Source organism: Schistocerca gregaria, chromosome 7 (genome assembly GCF_023897955.1).
Source record: "Schistocerca gregaria isolate iqSchGreg1 chromosome 7, iqSchGreg1.2, whole genome shotgun sequence".
Taxonomy (NCBI): Eukaryota; Metazoa; Arthropoda; class Insecta; order Orthoptera; family Acrididae; genus Schistocerca; species Schistocerca gregaria.
Window position 1 is genome coordinate 331332795 of NC_064926.1, and position 22810 is coordinate 331355604.

Sequence of the window (22810 nt, forward strand, 5' to 3'; positions counted from 1 at the left end):
CATTTCATTTGTTGCGAGTAGTCATCGCTGATGGTGGTGGTAATTGCTAAATTGTGCATAAGCAAGCGAGAGACATAATTTGCAGGATATACGCTTTTTTCAAGCGGAACGCACGCGCTTGAGCCTACATTAACTGTGGCTTGGAATCGCGAGCAGTGCAGTCCATCCGTGCCTCGCCATGCGCGAACCGCCATCGTTCGTGGGTCGTACTATAGTACTTGTATTTACTGGAGCAGTAGCACAGATTTTTGCGCCGATTTCTCGTATTTAAAGCTGCAACACTTGGACCGCCGCTGTCGTTCTCTGTTTCCGTGTCCAAACACTGCCCTTGCACTTCTGATATTTTGGTGTTCTTTGGTCGCCAGTATACAAGTACACCTGAAGATGGCCACAAGACTCTGATCCGAAATATCGCGGCAGCAAGTTATTGGCATCTGGCAGTTCACAGACTCTGAATGAAATGAGATATGCTGGATAGCGTGTGTCATTTTGGAAAATAAGAGGTACTGGCAGAAGTAAGTTGCAAAGGTAGGTTGTGAGTCGTACCTTGACAGCTCTGTCAGTAGCAGCGTTGTCCGCGAAAGGCGAAAGTCTGGGTTGGAATAACAGTCCGACAAACAGTTTGAATCTACCAGGAAGTTTCAAAACAGCACACATTCCGCTGCACAGTAAAAGATTCATTCTGGATACTTGGCAGCAGTTTTGCACACATTCTATACATGTGATCTGTCCATCTGCAATTTTTCCTTGCTCCCTTTTCCTAAACATGAAGTATTTTCGGTGATTAGAGGAGATGAAACAAACATCGCCGAGCGTAGGAAAAAACAATAACACATTCAGAAAATCATAAGGAAAAAAACCTCATAAATTATCAGAACAACCAGGCAAACGACATACTTTTTGAATTAATAGACCACTTACTATAATACCAGTAAACCCAAGATTCTTTAAGGAATCGAACATCCATGTATAAGGTAGCTGCAAACGTCTGATTACTTTACGAATGTGTTAAATATTTGCCTTTAAGCATGTAAACGAGAAAAGGTTTAGAAAAGTTTTGAAATTATGCTTCTGCTTTGTTAGAAGTACCTTAGTGCTCTCATTATAAAACACTGTATGAATAAAACGTGGGTAATCTGAGCTCCATTTTAAGCAAAAGCTAGTTTTCACGAATCTCAGCGTTTGTTTAGGTCGTCATATCTCCTGAGCTATGTATCGTACAGTGATGTAACTCTGCAGGTACATTGAGTGATGTATGTAGATATGGATGCAAAGTGTTTTGCGAATGAGGTAAAGCTGTAATAAATTAAATGCCATGCCTCATGCTGAAGTTCAACTGCATGTACAGCAAAAATATTTTAAGCGATAAAATGTTTCCTTTCGTCATTCTGTGGGAGATGTCAGCGAGATAAAGTTTCGTAAGGGTTTGAAACTTTTGTGTGAACTTTGTTGGAAGCCATTAAGTGTTCTCATTCTCAAATACCGGACGGTATTCGTGCGCCGTCAGTAACGCTGACTCAAGAAAAACATTCGGTTTCTAATTGTAATGCTTGTCTTATTTTGTTAAGCTTTTAACATAAGATCATACATCTTAATGAGTAGATTATGACAGCAATTAAACTTTTTAAATTCGGTCAAAAATGACGCGAAATGTTGAAAATCATATTTCTGTTGCCCGTATGCTGCAACTAGTGCCGGTAACAGAATAGCGTTTAATACAGATACAAGACCACGTCCCTACATACATCATCCATTGACTACTCCACCCCTACTCCCCCTCCCACAACTCAGTACCTATCCACCACTACAATGTCCTCACAATTCCTTCTCCTGGCTCTAATCACTGTTGAGTTATGGTACATCATTGTTTCATGGACTGCGAAGTAGCTTTTCCAGGAATTAAAATTTGTAGTAGAATCTAAAGGAAATCCTATAGGGTGTTACCTATATTAATGGCATCTTTTGAGCAAACAGCAATAGGTGTATTCATACTTTGGACACACAATGTCTTTTGAATTATGGTGAGAAGCACGGTAAATTACAATTTCACATAACCTCCCCCAACTCGGTACCTATCCACCACTACCATGTCCTCCCAGTTTCTTCTCCTGGCTCTAATCACTGTTGAGTTATGGTACATCATTGTTTCATCGACTATGAAGTAGCTTTCCTAGGAATTAAAATTTGCAGTACTAACTAAAGGAAATTCTGTAGGGTGTTACATATATTAGTCATCTTTTGAGCAAACAGCAGTAGGTATATATTTATACTGTGGACACACAATGTGTTTTGAATTATGGTGAGAAGAACAGTAAGTTGCAATTTGACTTGCAAATTACGAAGACGTATGAAGAAATGAGAATACCCCATGGTGGAAAGGCTGCACAGTAATTTGATTGTACTAAGTGCAATTATTTTTCGTAAAAATTCACCATTTATTCTGATAAATACTTCATGTATGTACAATATTTGTTGTCGTATTATTAAAATAATGCCTTATTTCTAACAGATCTGTTAAATAAGACAGACATATGAACTATGAGTAACGTAGAAGTGACTAGGTAAGAATATGCATGTTATACTCGTACATGAGCGCTTTTTGGTTAAAAAAAGTGTTTCAGTAATATCATGTAACATATAGATATGTACGACAATCTATAGGTTAACAGAACTAACCAGAGGAAACTTGATCGTTCTCGGCACATTCATTCGAATATACAACACACGCATCCATTGTGAAGCATAATGGAATGCATATGATACTTTACACTGTTACACAGATGTTTTTTGTTTGTCTGCATCAAGGTAGGATCTTATGATCCGTTATGAACATCTATGACGGCTTTCCACTGTCCTCCTGTTCTGTCATTCACAATGGAATACTTACATCGACTCGGCCTACAGGCTCATGAGCTGCTAAAGAATGATATTATTCACAGTTGTCTGAACGTCGGTACTATCACATGCGGCCACTTTTGCCTCGCATAATCTTTGGGAGGTAACGCTGATGTGACACAACATCGTATACCAGCGCAATGCTGACACAGTGACTTGTTTCGCACCGTATCTGTGTACTGTCAACTGTTGACAAACTGGTCCACGTCGTCTCCTGCCTCCAAAGGGGCAGACAGAGTTACGGAGTGGGGTCGCCACTAAAGGTGACACGTTTCGATGGTAGTTGCGGGGACATCCGGCGCCGTGAGCCGCCACACAGCTGCTCCGTAGATCTCGCTGGTTGGTGTAGTAACGAGCTCGCTGACATCTGCAGGCGATCCGCTGGTGCTGTCCACAGACTGCGTCGCTGCCAATCCGTTCATTGTGGCGGGTGGTGAGCGGTGCGATCCGTTGACTACAGTAGACAATTTGCCCGCTGGAGCTCTGCCATCCATCGACAGAGTGGTCACTGACCCGTTGGTGCTGGCGGAAGCGGTCGTTGCTGACATGTTTAGGTCGACTGACGGCGCGAGTGATATCCCACTGCCAACAACTGCGTTCTTAGACACTTTCACTCCATTTATAGCGTCCCCCTTCCATGAGGGAGCTTCTTGACCCTCTCTTCTTGCGCCTGCGAAAATGAAAAGAAAAGGAAACTTGTAAGGCAGTATTATTTTATGGCAATAATCAGAATAATTATATGAAACTTCCTGGTTGATCAAACTTTTGTGTCAGGCTAGGACTCGAATTTAGGACTTCGTATTTCGTTGGTAATGCACTACTTTTTTAATGTTTTTTACCCTTTTTTAAAAAAATTATGCCAAGATAACAAACAGATACGGTACAAGGGGCTAAAGGACGTCTAGAGATATCTATCGGAAAGAAGCAGTATATGAGGAATGTTCAGACGGCTCCTGGAAGTATTAGATTACAAGGAGGAAAAATTTACAAGGTGTAGAGTTTTAAATAGCTGGAAAAAAACTTACCTGACAGAAAAGGAAGCAATGATGTAGGAACAAACGAGCTGAATTTAGTATACAAACTAAAGATGAATTAGTCGTTGCAAAATTGAGGCATTGTCAGGCAACGATCGACCTGAAGTCTTATACACAGCAGAAAGTCCGAAGCTTGCAAGTATAGGACTAATCGCATAGCTAGAACTCAGGCAACCAAGGATTCTCAGGATGGTACTGCGATCTCGAAGGAAATGAGATAGTTAATATAAAACATGAGTGAACCAAGTACTGCATAGCCGGCCAGAGTGGCCGAGCGGTTCTAGGCGCTACAGTCTGGAACTGCGCGACCAATACGGTCGCACGTTCGAATCCTGCCTCGGGCATGGATGTGTGTGTTGTCCTTAGGTTAGTTAGGTTTAAGTAGTTCTAAGTTCTAGGGGACTGATGACCTCAGAAGTTAAGTCCCATAGTGCTCAGAGCCAAGAACTGCATACCCACTTAGTCTCCCCCACAGCATACATCAAGATGGATGCAGATGAGCTGGTACAGTTATCACAGCAGAATACATTGCTAAGCCAAAACATTATGACCACTGCCCACAGCGACGTTGGATGCCACCTGCTGGCGTTGCGGGCTCGTGACGTGGTAACAAAAGTATGTAAGCGGAGCAGACAAGGACGGGGGATCACACCAGCGAAGAAAGGGCTGCAGATGGGCAAATCCATTGAGATAAGCGACTTTGACAACTGGCAGATTATTACTACCCAGAGCCTGTGAACGAGTGTCTCGAAAACAGCGAAGCTGGTCGAATATTCACGTGCTACTGTTCTGACCTCCTCCGGAAAGAGACAGGACAGTGAAACTGCCGCTAGACGCTAAATGATTGGACGCCCACGATTCTCCACAGAACGTGGGGTTCGGAGGCCTGTCTGTTCTGTAAAGTAGATAGATGGAGATCAGTGGCATCTCTGACGAAAGAACGCAACGCTGGTGCACGCACAACACGGCGATCATCAGTACATATGTTTTTGGATAGGGTCCGCCTTTAGCAAAACACAGTTTTGTTTTATAACCCAAACATGTTTCACTGCAGTTGCAGCATCCTCAGTGGGCTTTTATTTTCCATCTGTTGAAGATAAAGAACGTTCTTTGTTGTTTTGTATACATGTAGCTATTAGTTTTTAAAAAAATGTAATTATAGATATTTGAAAAAACACGCAAATTATGAAAATCCATACCTTTTTACCACATGGTGTGGTTTTTCTGAATTCATGTGTTTCTACAGTGACCGTTTATTCCACAGTTTGTCATCTGCAACCACTTATACCTTAAAGTAGATAAATTGTTTAAGCCAAAATTACGATTTGAAGAACTATGTTATCATTATGCCTTAAATTATTTAATTCTATGTGTGTGTGTGTGTGTGTGTGTGTGTGTGTGTGTGTGTGTGTGTGTGTGTGTGTATTTACATGGTGTTTCACTTACTCTTTTTTCGTCTTCATCACTGTCAAACACTGAATATTGAGTTGCCACTGCCACTGTCACTGTCACTCACTGTTTCACTGTTTATCAGCTGTAAAAACAAAACATGGCTGGCAGTGGAACAGCTGGAGGTGTAAAAACAAGATGGCTGACAGTGGAACAGTTGAAGGTGTTCCTGGCGGTTGTTTTGAACCTTTCAGAGGTGACTGAGATTTTTTTTTTTTAGTGTGTGTGTGTGTGTGTGTGTGTGTGTGTAAAAGGAGGAGACAGAGAGAGAAAGGGAGGGAGAGAGAGAGGGAGAGAGAGAGAGATTTCAGGTTTCAGAATTTTTTTGTGGTGTGTGGGGGAGGGGGGTTAAGATCTCTATAGGTTGGTTTTGTCTGTTAATTCTTTGAGGGCAGAGAACAGAGTGCCATTGCAGAGAGCTGTTTATTCATTTATCTGGTAATTTTCTTCGATTATCAGTTTTTGTGAGGGGCTGTTGCTGCATTTGAGAATTTTCAAATCCGTATTGATGTTTGTTGGGTTATGTTTCTTGTCCATGAGGTAATCAGCAAATGTGGAATGACAGCTGTTACTTTTTAATGCTCTTTTGTGTTGTGTATATCTGGTATTAAAGTTTCTGGTTGTCTGTCCTATATAAACTGCTTTGCAATCCTGGCATGTTAATTGGAAATACCAGATGTGTTGTGTTTGTCTGTGCTTGTGTTGGTTGTCCTTAGTTTTTTCTGTGTTGGGTTGTCTGTCCTGTAGGCTATTTTTATCCCCTGTTTTTTGAGTATGTTGCCTATTCTGTGTACTGTTTTGTTGTTATAGGTGAGAGTGAACCATCTGTTTGTCATTATGGGTGTTTCCTGTTCATGTGTGTTCATTGGTGGGTTCTGTGTGTTTGTAGGTTGAGGCTTTTGTTTTTGTTTTTGTACGTTGGGTGTCCTTTTTAATTTTGCTTTAATTTTGTGGTTTAGTTTATCTATAGTGTTTGTGTCATATCCATTCTCCACTGATATTTGTCTGATGGTCTGCAATTCATTCTTGTAGTTGTTATCAGTGAGTGGGGTTTTGTTTAGTCTGTGTAGCATATATTGAAAGCCGGCTAGTTTGTGTGTAATCAGATGATTAGAGTCTTTGTGAATGGTTGTGCTAGTGGTGGTCGCTTTCCTGAATATAGAGAATTGGTGTTGGTTTTTGTGTCTGTATATTGTGAAGTCAAGGAAGTTTAGCCTTTTGTCATGTTCTGTTTCTATGGTGAATTTTATTTTTGGGTGTACTTTGTTTATATCACTGTGGAGTTGTTGGATGCGACTTGGTGTTTCATCTATAAGGCATATGATGTCATCTACATAACGGTACCAATATATTATCCGGTATTGTTTGGGTCTAACTATTGTTTCGAATATTTTGTTTTCAATGTGATTGAGAAAGATGTTGGCTAGGACTCCACCCGCGAAAGGCAAAGGTCCCGAGTTCGAGTCTCGGTCGGGCACACAGTTTGAATCTGCCAGGAAGTTTCATATCAGCGCACACTCCGCTGCAGAGTGAAAATCTCATTCTGGAAACATCCCCCAGGCTGTGGCTAAGCCATGTCTCCGCAATATCCTTTCTTTCAGGGGTGCTAGTTCTGCAAGGTTCGCAGGAGAGCTTCTGTAAAGTTTGGAAGGTAGGAGACGGATACTGGCAGAAGTAAAGCTGTGAGTACCGGGCATGAGTCGTGCTTCGGTAGCTCAGATGATGCCGGCACGGTATCTCAGCGTATTCGGTCAGAGGGTTAAAAAAAAATTTAAAAAAATGGTAGAGCACTTGCCCGCGAAAGGCAAAGGTCCCGAGTTCGAATCTCGGTCGGGCACACAGTTTTAATCTGCCAGGAAGTGTGCTACAGTAGTTTAATGAGCATTGTAGTGAAGAGACGTTGATGTCTCGGTGACCAAATTCGCTTGAAGCAAATCCTATGGAACTCATCTGGGTCGCTATCGGGCGCCATCATCGCGTAAGCAAATCAGCGGCTTGTTATTTACGCAAATTAGATGACCTATGCGTAGACATCTAATGCCACCTACATCCACAAACCTTCCAACAAACTGTCGGATCTCTGACACGCAGCATCAGTGATGCATTTCATTCCAAAGCCGGACAAACAAGCTGTTAAGCAGTTGATCATGATGTTTTGGCTCATCAGTGAAGTACCGCCACAGAGGGCGAATGCGAAACGTGTTACAGGCAGAGCCACTGACCCAGTCGTTTACTTGCCTGCAGCAGTGGGCCCGGCCTGACATTTCAAACTCGGACACCAACTACCTCACACCTGGCATTTACTCTGCGCTGCTCTGTGCTTTTACTCGTATTTCTACGCTGCGTTTCCACTCTCTGCTCATCCGCCGGCCGCGGTGGCCGAGCGGTTCTAGGCGCTCAGTCCGGAACCGCGCGACTGCTACGGTCGCAGGTTCGAATCCTGCCTCGGGCATTGATGTGTGTGATGCCCTTAGGTTAGTTAGGTTTAAGTAGTTCTAAGTTCTAGGGGACTGATGACCACAGATGTTAAATCCCATAGTGCTCAGAGCGATTTGAACCATTTTTTTTCTCTGCTCATCCGTAGATTGACTCGCACATCGAGTTTCGTTCCCTTTTTCCAGGTCGAGCTTCCCCGGCTTTTAATAGAGAGACCGTAAGCTAGTATAGGACTATTTTGTGCCGACAGTAACGGTTCATACTGTTGTCATGCTTGTACAGGTAAAAAGTGGCGGTGAGGATGGGACTACCTTTCTTTTTCATAGCGTTAAATTGTGGCCACCATGGACCCGGCAGTTCGCCTCCAGGAGCAGCAAGAAAATCTGCAGCAGGAGCAGATTCAGGAACTGCTCAAACAGGATGCAGAATTGCTTCTTAGTTAGGCCGTGCTGGTGGCGGGACGGGTGCTCGCACAGAACCCTTCTCCGACGCACCAACACTGTTCGCTGGCTTCGACGAGTCGACGGAAAGGTGAGAATTACCTGCGCCGTTTCTTTTTACACTGCCAGGTAAAACATATCGAAATACATCTGATAAGGCGGTCTTGTGAATAGTGTGAGATTTTAGAAAATCGGGCAGGATTCTTCTAGTTTTTCCATTCTTCTGTAAGAATTTGTGTTAACATTTTGCAGCCATAAAATATTAAACTAATGGTACTGTAGTATTCAAGGATGTCAACAACTGCTTTCTCTGTAACTAGAATTACAACATTTTTCTTGAAGTCTGAGGGTATTTCGCTTGTCTCATACATCTTACTCACCAGATCGAAGAGTTCGGTCATGGCTAGCTCTTCCAACGCTATGAGTAATTCTGACGGAACATCTACTCCCGGGGTCTTGTTTTGACCTAGATCTTCCAGAGCTCTCTCAAATTCTGCTCGCAGTGTCTTATCTCCCATCTCATCTTCACATACGCCCACTTCCCGTTCTATAATATTGCTTTCAGGTTTATCTCCCTTATACAGACCCTCTATAAACTCCTTCCACCTTTCAGCTTTCCCTTCTTTGCTTAGGATTGGTTTTCGATCTGAGCTTTTGATATTCATACAGCTACTTCTCTCTCCCCAAAGGCCTCTTTAATTTTCATGTAGGGTAGTATCTATCTTGCCCCTAACGAAATATAATTCTAAATCCTTATATTTATCCTCTAGCCTTTCCTTCTTAACCAATCAACACTTTCTGTCAATCTCATTTTTTAAACGTTTGTATTCTCTTCGCCTGCTTCGTTCGCTACATTTTTAATTTTTTTCTTTTCATCACTTAAATTCAATATCTCTTTCGTTATCCAAGGATTTCTACTTGGCTTTATCTTTTTATCTATCTGATCCTCTGCTGCCTTCACTATTTCATCTCTTCCCATTCGTCTTCTAGTGTATCCTTTCCCCTGTTTTAGTTAGCCTTTACTTAACGATCCTTTTGAAACTCTCAGCGACGTCTGATTCTTTCGAATTATCCATGTCCCATATCCTTAATTTCCTCCACTCTCCAGTTCCTTCAGTTTTAATCCACAGTTCATAACCAATAAATTGTGATCAGATTCCATATCTGCCCCTGGAAACGTCATACAGTTTAAAATCTGGTTCCCCAGTCTCTGTATAACCATTATGTAATCAATTTGAATCCTTCCGGTGTCTCCAGGTCTTCTCCACGTAACCTTCTTTTATGATTTTTAAAAAAAGTGTTAGCGATGTGCGATGTGCAAAATTCTGCCAGGCGGCTTTCTCTTTCATTCCTTTCTCTCAGTCCATATCCACCTTCCACTTTTCAGCTTTTGCTTAGCTACCTTCAATTTCAGTTCCTGTCTCATTCACTAGGGACTGGACACTAACTCTGGGGCCACTAACAGCCTTTCCATATTTGTTTGGCTTCTTTGAAAGATCACTTGACAATGGTTTGTTACGGTAGACACTGAAGGCATCACACAATGTTCTATTGACACCCAAATGCATTTCATTCAGCATCTCTCTCTCTACAGGGTGGTCCATTGATAGTGATCGGGCCAAATATCTCACGAAATAAGCATCAAACGAAAAAAACTACAAAGAACAAAACTTGTCTAGCTTGAAGGGGGAAACCAGATGGCGCTATGGTTAGCCCGCTAGATGGCGCTACCGTAGGTCAAACGGATATCAAATGCGATTTGTTTATATAGGAACCCCCATTTTTATTACGTATTCTTGTAGTACTCAAAGAAATATGAATGTTTTAGTTGGACCACTTTTTTCGCTTTGTGATAGATGGTGCTGTAATAGTCGCAAACGTATAAGTACGTGGTATCATGTAACATTCCGCCAGTGCGGACGGTATTTGCTTCGTGATACATTACCCGTGTTAAAATGGACCGTTCACCAGTTGCGGAAAAGGTCGACATCGTGTTGATGTATGGCTATTGTGATCAAAATGCCCAACGGGCGTGTGCTATGTATGCTGCTCGGTATCCTGGACGACATCATCCAAGTGTCCGGAACGTTCGCCGGATAGTTACGTTATTTAAGGAAACAGGAAGTGTTCAGCCACATGTGAAACGTCAACCACGACCTGCAATAAATGATGATGCCCAAGTAGGTGTTTTAGCTGCTGCCACGGTTAATCCGCACATCAGTAGCAGACAAAGTGCGCGAGAATCGGGAATCTCAAAAACGTCGGTGTTGAGAATGCTGCATCAACATCGATTGCACCCGTATCATATTTCAGTGCACCAGGAATTGCATGGTGACGACTTTGAACGTCAGGTACAGTTCTGGCACTGGGCACAAGAGAAATTACGGGACGATCACAGATTTTTTGTACGCTTTCTATTTAGTGACGAATCGTTATTCACCAACAGCGGTAACGTAAACCGGCATAATATGCACTATTGGGCAAAGGAAAATCCACGATGGCTGCGACAAGTGGAACATCAACGACCTTGGCGAGTTAACGTATGGTGCGGCATTATGGGAGGAAGGATAATTGTCCCCCATTTTATCGATGGCAATCTGAATGGTACAGTGTATGCTGATTTCCTACGTAATGATCTACCGATGTTACTACAAGATGTTTCACTGCCTGACAGACTGGTGATGTACTTCCAATATGATGGATGTCCGGCACATAGCTCGCGTGCGGTGAGAGTGGTACTGAATAGCATATTTCATGACAGGTGGATGGATGGATGGATGGATATGGTGGATATGGGCGCTCAACAGTGTAGTCTTTAGCGCCCGAACGGAAACAACAACCGACGAGTGTCACTAAAATGCACCAAGTGCTAAAATAGGACTAAAATTAAAAGTGAAAGGCTACATAGGCAGTTCGCACGTCAACAGTTGCAAAGTGGAATGCAGCACATAAAGAGGATAACTGCAAGAGAACGTAGGTGAAAGGGTTAAAATGAAACACATAGCACATGTTTGGAACTGGCCTATTACAAGTATAAAAAGGAATGGTAAGCCACTCGACAACACACTAAAAATTCCAACCTAAAATTTTTGGCTGAAGCCCAGAAGCATCACAGTACCTTAAAACTTTCTTGACACTCGCCTCGTCATCTGCTAGAATCGAGGGCAGATCCCTACTAATATTAACTTCCGCCCTGACAGAACGATATAAATCACACTCAACTAAAATGTGGCGTACAGTGATTCGTACGCCACAGGCATCACACAGCGGGGGTTCCTCTCGCCGTAGTAAGAAGGCATGCGTAAGGGGACAGTGCCCTATGCGAAGACTTGTAAGGGTCACTTCGTCACGCCTAGGTGACCGGCAGGAGGAACACCACGGCTGGATGGTGGGTTTCACCGATCGCAGCTTATTTTCCCTCACCGCCAGCCATTCCTCCTCCCACAATTGCATACACTTCCGCCGCAGCACAGAAACAATATCTTGCAAAGGAATAGAACATTGTGTCACCTCCGGTAATCTGCAGGCGTCCTTGGCAGCTCTATCAGCTTGTTCATTTCCCCGTATGCCCACATGCCCTGGCACCCAGCAAAAGGACACTTGCTCGCCCTGTCGTTGGAGGATGTACAATAGGTCGTAAATCAGCTGTTCCAACTTTTCCGCTGGGTACAGGTTCTGCAGTGACTGTAATGCGCTCATTGCGTCAGAGCAAATTAGAAAGTTGTTGCCCTGAGTACACCGTATCTGCTCCAATGCCTTCAGGATCGCGTGAAGTTCCGCGGAAAAAACAGTGTATTCCTGGGGAAGGCGAATCCTGATGAGACGTTCGGGGAACACTACTGAGCAGCCAAGAAAATCCCCCTGTTGGGATCCATCAGTGTATACTACTGTAAAATCATGATGCCTATCTAAAATGTTAAAAAATAAAGATTTGAAAGTAAAATCTGATGTACTGTCTTTCTTAAAATTTGCCAAATCTAAAATCAGTCTGGGCCTCTGGAGGAGCCAAGGTGGGTATCTGCTCCAACCTCGACATGAAACATTAAAATCGGCCACACCCATCTCTAAAATGCAAACCTTTGCACGAATCCCATAGGGCCTTGTTGCTCGTTGCCGGTTGCGAAAAAGCCTTTCCAGTGGAGGCTGAGCAACAGTGAGGTATGCAGGCGTGTATGGTGTGGATAATGTTTGATAGGCCTGGCGCACAATTAGTAGACGCCGCCGGAGGTGAAGTGGCGGTTCACCTGCCTCTGCACAGAGGCTCGGTATGGGGCTCTTTCTGAACGCCGCAGTGGCCAGCCGAATCCCCTCATGGTGCACCACATCCAACAGCTTCAAATAAGTGGGTCTTGCAGACCCATACACCGTGCATCCATAATCAAGCAGGGACCGCACGAAGGCTCTGTAAAACCGGAGCAGACAAGACCTGTCTGCGCCCCATGTGAGGTGACTAAGACATTTTAAAATAGGCAGCGCCTTAAGAGGCCGTTGTTTCAGTTCCTTAATGTGTGGCAGCCACGTAAGCTTAGAATCAAAAGTGAGGCCCAGAAATTTCACCGTGTCTCTAAATTTCAGAACGGTGTCCCTCATCCTCAACTCAGGCAAGTCAAAAATGGAACGAGAACGGTTAAAAAGAACACACACCGACTTATCAGTTGAAAACTGAAAACCACTCTTTTGTGCCCAGTCATCCAAACGTCGGAGAGTGAGTTGCAACTGACGAGTCGTCGTTGCAAGGCTGGAAGAAGAGCAAAATACAGAGAAATCGTCCACAAACAAGGAACACTGCACAGGACTTTTCACAACAGACGTAATACTATTAATAGCAATAGCAAAGACCGTCACACTTAAAACACTACCTTGAGGGACACCGTTCTCTTGTTCAAAGCGACTAGACAGTACGTCTCCGACTCGGTACCGAAAATAACGTGGCGACAGGAAGGACCGAATAAAATTGGGAAGACATCCACGAAAACCCCATTCGTGGAGCTGCCTGATGATAAGATGCCTTCAAGTAGTGTCGTATGCCTTTTCAATGTCAAAAAATATTCCCAAAAGGTGATGCTGGCGCAGGAAAGCCTGTTGTATGGCCGCCTCCAGGAGGGAAAGGTTATCAGAGGTGGAGCGATACCTCCTGAACCCACATTGAAAGCAACTAAGGAGTTGTCTGGATTCTAACATCCAGACAAGGCGGCGGTTGACCATCCGCTCCAAGGTCTTTCCCCCGCAGCTAGTGAGGGCAACACTACGGTAACTACCCGGGCACGTGCGGTCTATCCCAGGTTTTGAAAGAGGAATTAAAATTGCTTCACGCCACGAGTCGGGGAAGTGACCGGACATCCAAACTAGATTAAAAAGTCGGAGGAGGATTTCTTTATTTCTCCCAGTGAGGTGCCGCAGCATGCTATAGTGGATTCTATCCTGACCAGGGGATTTATCACGAGCCCCACACAATGCAGAATCCAGTTCCCACATGGAAAACGGGCAGTTGTACTCTTCTGTATTGGGTGAGCGGAAGTCAAAACTGCTCCTCTCAGCAGCCACTCTGTGCGGCTGGAAAGCTGGATTCTGACTGGCGGTTGCAGTAATAGCTGCAAAATGAGCCGCCATAGACTGGGCAATATCTTTTGGGGTCGTTTGGAGAGTACCATTCCACATTATAGCACCCATAGGGCACCTCCCACCTCTCTCAGAAATTCTCCTGATGGTCTCCCATACAATGGAACTTCGTGTAGAACGATTAATGGTGTTAAGGAACTGCTGCCACGACCTCTTCTTGGTCTCTCGTATAATCCGACGACACTTTGCCCTCGCCACCCGAAAAGCTGCAAGGTTCTCTACAGTTCGCCAGCATTTGAACCTACGCAGAGCTGCCCGCCTAGCCCTGATTGCACAGCGGCATTCGTCGCTCCACCAAGGGACAGGCTGCCGCTTCGGTTGTCCCGTGGACTGTGGGATGGACCCTTCACTGGCGCGGTGAATCACTTCAGTAATATGATCCACCCATTCCTGGACACTGACCCGATGTTCAAACTGGGCGAGTTGACTATACAGTGCCCAGTTGGCTCTACCGAGCACCCATCGAGGCGGTTTCCTTTCTGGTTCCACTGCATGTGGCAGGTGAATCCGGATGGGAAAGTGATCGCTGCCGTGTAAGTCATCAACCACTTCCCATGCAGCAGTGTGGGCGATGGCTGGAGAGCAAAGTGATAGATCAATGGCAGAGAACGACCCAGTTGCAATGCAAAAATGCGTGCTTTGACCTGTATTTAGCAAATAGGCACTGGTAGACAGAAGAAGCCTCTCAATTGCTCTATCCCTGGGGCAAGTACTCACAGAGCCCCAAAGCATATTGTGTGCATTAAAATCACCACAGAGGATGAAGGGGTGGGAGAGCTGTGTAAGAAGATCACTGAGAGCCTCTTCGTCAAGCACATCATGTGGGGGCAGGTAAAGCGAACATACTGTTAGCATATGGCGCACATGTACTAATATTGCAACTGTCTGTAAATCCGTCGTGAGGGAGAGAGGCGAGCAGTGGTAGTCGGTGTTGACGAAGATACCTACTCCTCCTCGAGCTCTCTGTCCACTCAGGTCGTCCTTTTTGTGGAGGACATAACCACGTAGCTCTGGGGTGTATGTTTCACTGTATTTGTCTCTTGCAGACATACACACATAGGTCTATCCTGAATCAATAGACGTAGTTCCTCCACATGTGTCCTGAACCCTTGCAGGTTCCATTGTAGTATGGGAGCCATCACGGTGGTTGTGTTTTCTGCCTCTCTTTCCGCCGAGGTGGGGAGACTGCAGCGGGTGGAGGCTCAGTCTTGGGACGAGATGATTGCTCCATATTCTCAGACTCCATCAGCTCTGGGGAAGAGTCTGATGAAGCGTCTAGCGGGACCACATTAACATGATCCGAGGGTTTACCAGCCGATTTAATCTGTTGGTGCTGCTTCACATGTGCTTTCCTTCGTTTAGAGGGCTTTGCTGGAACCGGAGCTGGGGTGTTTATGACCATGCTGGGATTTGGAACAGCCTCAGCACTCGGAGATGCCTGGGGCTCTTCAGTGTTAGCTACTGTACCTTTCTCTGCTGTTCTAGGAGAGGCTACAGGCTCTGATACAGTTGCTGCCTTGCAAGTGCATTGACATGTGCACGTGTTCGTGCCAACACTAACAACCTCCGTCTGTGTAGATGCATCAACCTTCAGAGGTGGCTTCTGAAGAGTGGAAGCAAAGGACGTAACGAATGTGGGGGGCTGCCTGACCTTAAAGATCTTTTTGGCTTCACTGTAGGGGATACGCTTAGTTGTTTTTATTTCTTGTATTTTACGTTCCTCTAGGAAGATTCTACAGTCCCTACTCCAAACAGGGTGGCTTTCAGAACAGTTTATACATCTAACAGGCGACGAACAGTCAATTCCGTCATGGGTAGCCTTACTACAGTTGCCACACATCGCTTCTCCCTTACACCCTAGAGTTGTATGCCCAAAACGCTGGCACTTGAAACAGCGCGTTGGGTTTGGGACATAAGACCGGACGTTTAGTCGAAGAAATCCTGCCTTGAAGTGTTCTGGGAGTTTGGGGGTATTGAAAGTAAGAATGAAGGAGTCTGATTTCACCAGGTTCCCATCCACCCTTTTCATGATGTTCTGAACGTCAACAATTCCCTCCTGAGCCCACTCACTCTTTAATTCTTCTACAGGACTGTCCACGAGATCCCTACAGGTAACAACACCCTTACTGGAGTTCAGGGTGCTGTGAAGCTCTGTATCGATAGTGTATTCCCACAAGCTTTTAGCTGTTTGAAGGTTAACTGCTTGCTGAGCAGTTGATGTTTCAACAAGCAGTGTCCCATTCCGTAAACGCTTCACTGATTTTAAAGTTCCAGCTATTCCTTCTAGACCCTTTTGGATATAGAATGGCGAAACCTTTTCAAAGGAACCCTCTTTCCTTTTTATAATTAAAAACACAGTCTGGCTTTCAGTATGTGCTCTGTTACTCTGAACTGCTGTACGTTTGCTGACGCCGGAGTCAGGAGGACTGGCTAACCTAGCCCCCTTGTTGGATTGGGCGGTAGTGCCTAACAGCGGTCCACCCATCCCATTGGCCAGCGAAAAATTAGGAGAAGGAAAAGAGGAAGAATTCGTGGTATTCATGGTCGTTCCACGAGCAGCTAGGGAAACTTACGTCCATCCAGACAGAGCCCCGCATGCCTGGATAAGCCTTGTACAACTGAGGTGCGGCAGGTTCCCCAGAGGTTGCACGCTAGCCACTGTTCCACCTCAACAGCCATGCATCTTATCGGCGCGCAGCACACCTTAGGATCGAAGGGTTTTTTATGGAGGTATGTACCGTCCTCGCGATCCAGGCAACCAAGCCAAGATCCCCGGTCCCTAAGACACACAACGTTCCACCGTTGCGCCAAACGGTGGTCGCTGAAGCATGCCCAGAGCTTACGGTATCAGCAGACTGGCGGCGCACACCAGTCCACAGCTCGAGGACCCGGGTTCGCCAAGCCCGTACCCAGCAAACGAATGCTGAGCCCCCTGAGGGATCATGACAGGTGGATCTGTCGTCGAAGCACCATACCATGGCCCGCACGTTCACCGGATCTGACGTCTCCGGATGTCTTTCTGTGGGGAAAGTTGAAAGATATTTGCTATCATGATCCACCGACAACGTCTGACAACATACGTCAGCGCATTGTCAGTGCATGTGCGAGCATTACGGAAGGTGAACTATTCGCTGTTGAGAGGAATGTCGTTACACGTATTGCCAAATACATTGAGGTTGATGGACATCATTTTGAGCATTTATTGCATTAATTTGGTATTTACAGGTAATCACGCTGTAACAGCATGAGTTCTCAGAAATGATAAGTTCACAAAGGTACATGTATCACATTGGAACAACCGAAATAAAATATTCAAACGTACCTAAGTTCTATATTTTAATTTTAGAAACCTACCTGTATGTTTGTGACTATTACAGCGCCATCCATCACAAAGCGAAAAAAGTGGTCCAACTAAAACATTCATATTTCTTTACGTACTACACGAATTTGTCATAAAAATGGAGGTTCCTATTTAAAAAAAAAACACGCAGTTGATATCCGTTTGACCTATGGCAGCGCCATCTAGTGGGCCAACCACATCGCCATCTGGTTTCCCCCTTCAAGCTAGACAAGTTTCATTCTTTGTAGTTTTTTCGTTTGACGCTTATTTCGTGAGATGTTTGGCCCGGTGACGATCAATGGGCCACCCTGTATAGCCCTACGCTTTGTTACGCAGTAATCTCTGTTCCTTACACGTTCCTTTACTTGACTGTATACCATGGAGATTCCCTCCCATTATGAACTGTTGTACTGGGTACAAATCTGTGCAGTGCAAGCTCAACAGACATACCTTTCTGTTTCTTTACAAGCTTCACTGAAGTTCTTCATCAGACCTCGAGGGGAGCTAACACTAATGGAAGGAAGAATATGGCGGAGAAACAGCCTAGGAAATTGTTTCGAGAGTGAAAATTTCGGGTCGGGTCGTGAGAGCAGTCATTAAGAGTTGCACGCATAAGGCAAGGTTTCTAGTTCGAGTCTCGATTCGGCATACAGTTTTAATCTTCCAGGAAGTTTCGAAACAGTGCACATTCCGCTGCAGAGTCAAAATTTTTCGGGCATATCGGACATTTAGACCCGCTCGTATAGCTTAGAGGGTATCGTGCTAGCTTGCAAGACAGGGTGGCGACACAGATCCGAATGGAAACCGTGCGGTGGATGCAGGTACACCGGCCATTCTGCGTGTGGTTTTTAAGCGGTTTTCCAAGGTCTTTTAGACAAATGTTGGGCATATCCGAAGTCTTCACCTAAGAAAAACACAAGACAGTTAAACTACGATAGCACATAGAGTATAGTTTACACGATTCACACACAGATGGCGCACATGCCTTCCCCCCTTAGATTGACTGACAACTCGAGGCGGTATGTATGGTATCCGACCACATAGTTAAACTAAAATTAATTTTTAAGTTTTAAAAACATTAGAGCCCCTGTGACTGGATAAATTATTTTTTGTTTAATTTGGTAGGTACTATAGGAATCAGTAGAGGATAAGAACTGCATGGTGACAAAAATACAAAAAAAGTATTTACTCAATATTATTGAAAGCAACAGTTGTCACATCTAAGGAAAGATAAAGTCTCTGGAAATGACGGAAGTGGATGAAGGAATTCATCTCTGTTTTTAAAAGACGCGTGGGAAAAAGAAAAAGAAGCAACAGTGTAGGCAAAAGATATTTATTAAAACTGTGTGCCGGACCGATACTCGAACTCGGGACCTTTGCCTTTCGCGGGCAAGTGCTCTATCATCTGAGCTACCCCAGCCCGATTCAGGACTCGTCCTCGCAGCCTTACTTCTGCCAGTACCTCGTCTCCCACCTTCCTACCTTCACAGAAGCTCTCCTGCAAAACTTGCAGAACTTGCGAAAGCCAAACGTCCCGAGTACGAGTCTCGGTCCGGCACACAGTTTTAATCTGCCAGGAACTTTCATATCAGCGTACACCCCACTGTAAATTTCATTCTGGAAGAGATATTTACCCTGTGGCAGGAGCACGTTGCACAGTGCTGAGGTTGGCAGCTCCACCATGAGACAGAGCACCAGAGCACAGAAGTAGGCCTCCATTATGTCAGAGAACCAATGCGATATCTGCAAAACAAAGCACGGCATTAAAATCTCTGCTGTACAGTTCCACAACTTCACTAAGCACCTGTCTAATTCAGCGTCACTGCAACATTTCGGCTTACTATTAATGTGACACATTTTAAGTAGGTTGTTCTAGTTTTTATGCTGGTAACGTCACGTAGCGCTCTGTATGAAAATCACTGACTGTGCTGTGTGCAGTCTGTGGCTAGTTGGCATTGTTGGAATATTCGCTATTGTACTGTTGGGCAGTTGGATGTGAACAGCGCGTAACGTTGGGCAGTTGGAGGTGAACCGCCAGAAGTGGTGGAAGTGAAGAGAGAGACGCCGGAGTTTTGAGAGGTTACTATAAGCGGACGATCTGGACGTGTGTCCGCCAGAAAAAAGGAAATTTGTAAAGATGGAGGTAATATATATATGGTGTTACGGTGTTACACAAAGATACGGCCAAACTTTCAGGAAACATTCCTCACACACAAAGAATTATGTAGACATGTGTCCGGAAACGCTTACTTTCCATGTTAGAGCTCATTTTATTACTTCTCTTCAAATTACATTAATCATGGAATGGAAAAACACAGCAACAGAACGTACCAGCGTGACTTCAAACACTTTGTTACAGGAAATGTTCAAAACGTCCTCCGTTAGCGAGGATACATGCATCCACCCTCCTTCGCATGGAATCCCTGATGCAGCCCTGGAGAATGGCGTATTGTATCACAGCCGTCCACAATACGAGCACGAAGAGTCTCTACATTTGGTACCGGGGTTGCGTAGACAAGAGCTTTCAAATCCTCCACAAATGAAAATCAAGAGGGTTGATGTCAGGAGAGCGTGGAGGCCATGGAATTGGTCCCCCTCTACCAATCCATCGGTCACCGAATCTGTTGTTGAGAAACGTACGAACACTTCGACTGAAATGTGCAGGAGATCCATCGTGCATGAACCACATGTTGTGTCGTACTTGTAAAGGCACATGTCCTAGCAGCACAGGTAGAGAATCTCGTATGAAATCATGGCGGTGAATCGAGGAAATACAGTACATACTGACGAAACTAAAATGAGCTCTAACATGGAAATTAAGCGTTTCCGGACACATGTCCACATAACATCTTTTCTTTATTTGCGTGTGAGGAATGTTTCCTGGAACTTTGGCCGTACCTTTTTGTAACATGATGACTTTTGAACATTATTCAGGTAAATACATTGTATGTTCTCTATCAAAATCTTTCATTTGATAACTATGCCTATCAGTAGTTAGTCCGTTCAGTAGTTAGAATCTTCTATTTAGCTGGCAGTATTGGCGCTCACTGTATTGCAGTAGTTCGAGTAACGAAGATTTTTGTGAGGTAAGTGATTCATGAAAGGCATATGTTATTGTTAGTCAAGGCCATTCTTTGGTATGGATGATCGAAAGTTAGAATGCGTTGCGTTAAAAATATTGTGTGTCAGTTTAGTGACGAACAGAATAAGTAAAGAGAGAACTGTCTGAGTACGTTCAGTTTTGCTCTGCTGATTGAAAAATCAAATAACGTAATAGGTTTTCCAGCACTGTCATTTTTAATTTTTTCTAAGGGGACATTTCAACATTTTATACGCATCTTCCATGTGTTGTTGTAACTACAAGAATAATTCTTATAATCACAGCAGCACCTTAAAGGAAAATTCAAATGAAATAATAATTTAACGGCTTTGAATGGTGTATGACTATTAAGCAAACACGATGAATAGTTATTTTTATATCTAGATAACTGCAAATACACTTGTTGCTGTCATATAAAACATTTATTTCCGTAACTTAATTTCTGGTTGTTTGTCGTTTCGAAATACCCCTCTGTAATTTTTGTATTCATGTGCCCACAAAAAAGATACAAAAATTCACTCCCCACTAGCACCGTCTTTTAAATGACTAGTAATTTGAAAAAATTCCTCAAGCGATATGCTGTTGTCGTTGTTGTTGTTGCTGTCACTGTGGTCTTCAATCCGAAAGTTGGTTTGATGCAGGTCTCCACGCTGTTGTATCCTTAGAAGGCTCTCCATAACTGTACCAGCCTACATCCATCTGAAGCTGCTGCCGTATTCATCCTTTGATCTACAACCTAAAGATTTACAAGCATACTTCCATCTATTCCCAAACTGATGATTTCTTCCTGTCACAGGATGAGCCCTACCAACTGATATCTTCTTTCAGTCAAGTTACGACATAAATTTCATTTTTCTCCATTTCGGTTCAGTATTTTCTCGGTAATAACACGATCTACCCATCTAATCTTTAGGATTTTTCTGTAGCGTCACATTTTAAAAGTTTCTATTCTCTACTTGTCTGAATGGCCAATGTTTCAGTTCCGTACAAGGATAGCATCCAGAGAAATACCTCCAGAAAAATTTCCAAGAGCTTAAGTTTAGTCTGAGGTGACAAAGTCATTGAATACCTCCTAATATCGCGTCGGATCTCCTTCTTTCCAGTGTCGTGCAGCAACGCGACGTGGTATGGACTCAAAAAAATCGTTGGAAATCCCCCGCAAAAATAATGAGCTACGCCGCCTTTATAACTGGCCATAATTGCGAAGGTGTTGTCGGTGCGGGATTTTATGCACAAACTTTCGTCTCGATTATGTTCCATAAATAACTGACGAGATTCTTGTCCGACTATCACGGCGGCCAAATCATTCGTTAGGATTGTCCAGAATGTTCGTCGAACTATTTGCGAACAATTGTGGCCCCGTGGCATGACATCGTTGTTCAGGAACATGAAGTTCATGAATGGTTGCAAATTGCTTCCAAGCACCCGAACATAACCATTTCCATTCAATAATAGGCTCAATTCGACCAGAGGAGCCAGTCCATTCCATGTAAACTCAGCCCACACCATAATGGGGCTACCACCAGCTTGCACAGTTCCTTGTTAATAGCTTGGGTCAATGGCTGGGTCTGCGCTGAGCTCGGCTCTTACCAACTGAAACCGGGTCTCTTGTGACCAGGACACAGTTTTCCAGTTGTGTGGGGTCCAACCGATATGGTCACGAGCCCAGGTCACGAGCGATGTCGTGCTTTTCTCGAAGGCAACCGCGTCGGTCGTCTGCTGCCATAGCCCATTAACGCCGCACTCTCCTAACGGATACGTTCCTCGTACGTCCCACATTGATTTGTGTGGTTATTTCACTCACTGTTGCTTGTCTGTTAGCACTGACAACTCTACACAAACGCCGCTACTCTCGGCCGTTAATTGCAAGCCTTCGTCGACTGCGTTGTTCGCGGTGAGAGATGATGCCTGAAGTGTGGTATTCTCGGCACACTCTGGACACCGTGAAACTCGGAATATTGAATTCTCTAACGATTCCTGAAATGGAATGTCCCATGCGTCTAGCTCCAACACCATTCTGCGTTCAGAGTCTGTTAACTCCCGTTGTGTGGCCACAATCACTTCGGAAACCTTCACACATTAATCACGTGATTACAAATGATGGTTTGCAAGGTGGATTTGTACTTCAGGTATTCTTGCTTGGGTAATTCCATTTTGTACTCTATCTTGTATTGACATCATTGTTTATTCTTTGTAGGTCATGCACACCTATTGTTTTACTCACATGGTATAAACCATTATTTTATTGTGTTCCGTCTCTTACATGAGATATGGCTGTGATGCAGACATGGCGGCTTTGTCTTATTTTCCGAACATACATTACGCACCTCAAAATGTAATTAACCTTCGTTTATTGCGTCGAAGTTTTAATTAATTGCTTTTAGTACCTCTTCATAGCGCAGTTTTTTGCTGTCATTTCAGAACTGAAGATAACTGGATAATCAGGGGAGACTGGTAATCATTTATGTAATTGCGATCTTGCCTTTTAAAAGATTTT

At 44.2% G+C, this 22810-nt stretch overlaps 1 protein-coding gene across 1 annotated transcript in view; it reads right to left on the bottom strand.

Moving 5' to 3' along the window:
* Positions 1-2414: 2414 nt before the first annotated feature.
* The window catches only part of LOC126281516 (nose resistant to fluoxetine protein 6-like), a 281119-nt gene continuing 260723 nt past the window's right edge, over positions 2415-22810 (bottom strand). The window contains exons 13-14 of the mRNA XM_049980555.1: positions 18848-18956; positions 2415-3565 (exon numbers count right to left, since the gene is read on the bottom strand). Coding sequence (XP_049836512.1) covers positions 3153-3565; positions 18848-18956 — 522 coding nt within the window. The 3' untranslated portion in view covers positions 2415-3152. The remainder of the gene's footprint in view (positions 3566-18847; positions 18957-22810) is intronic.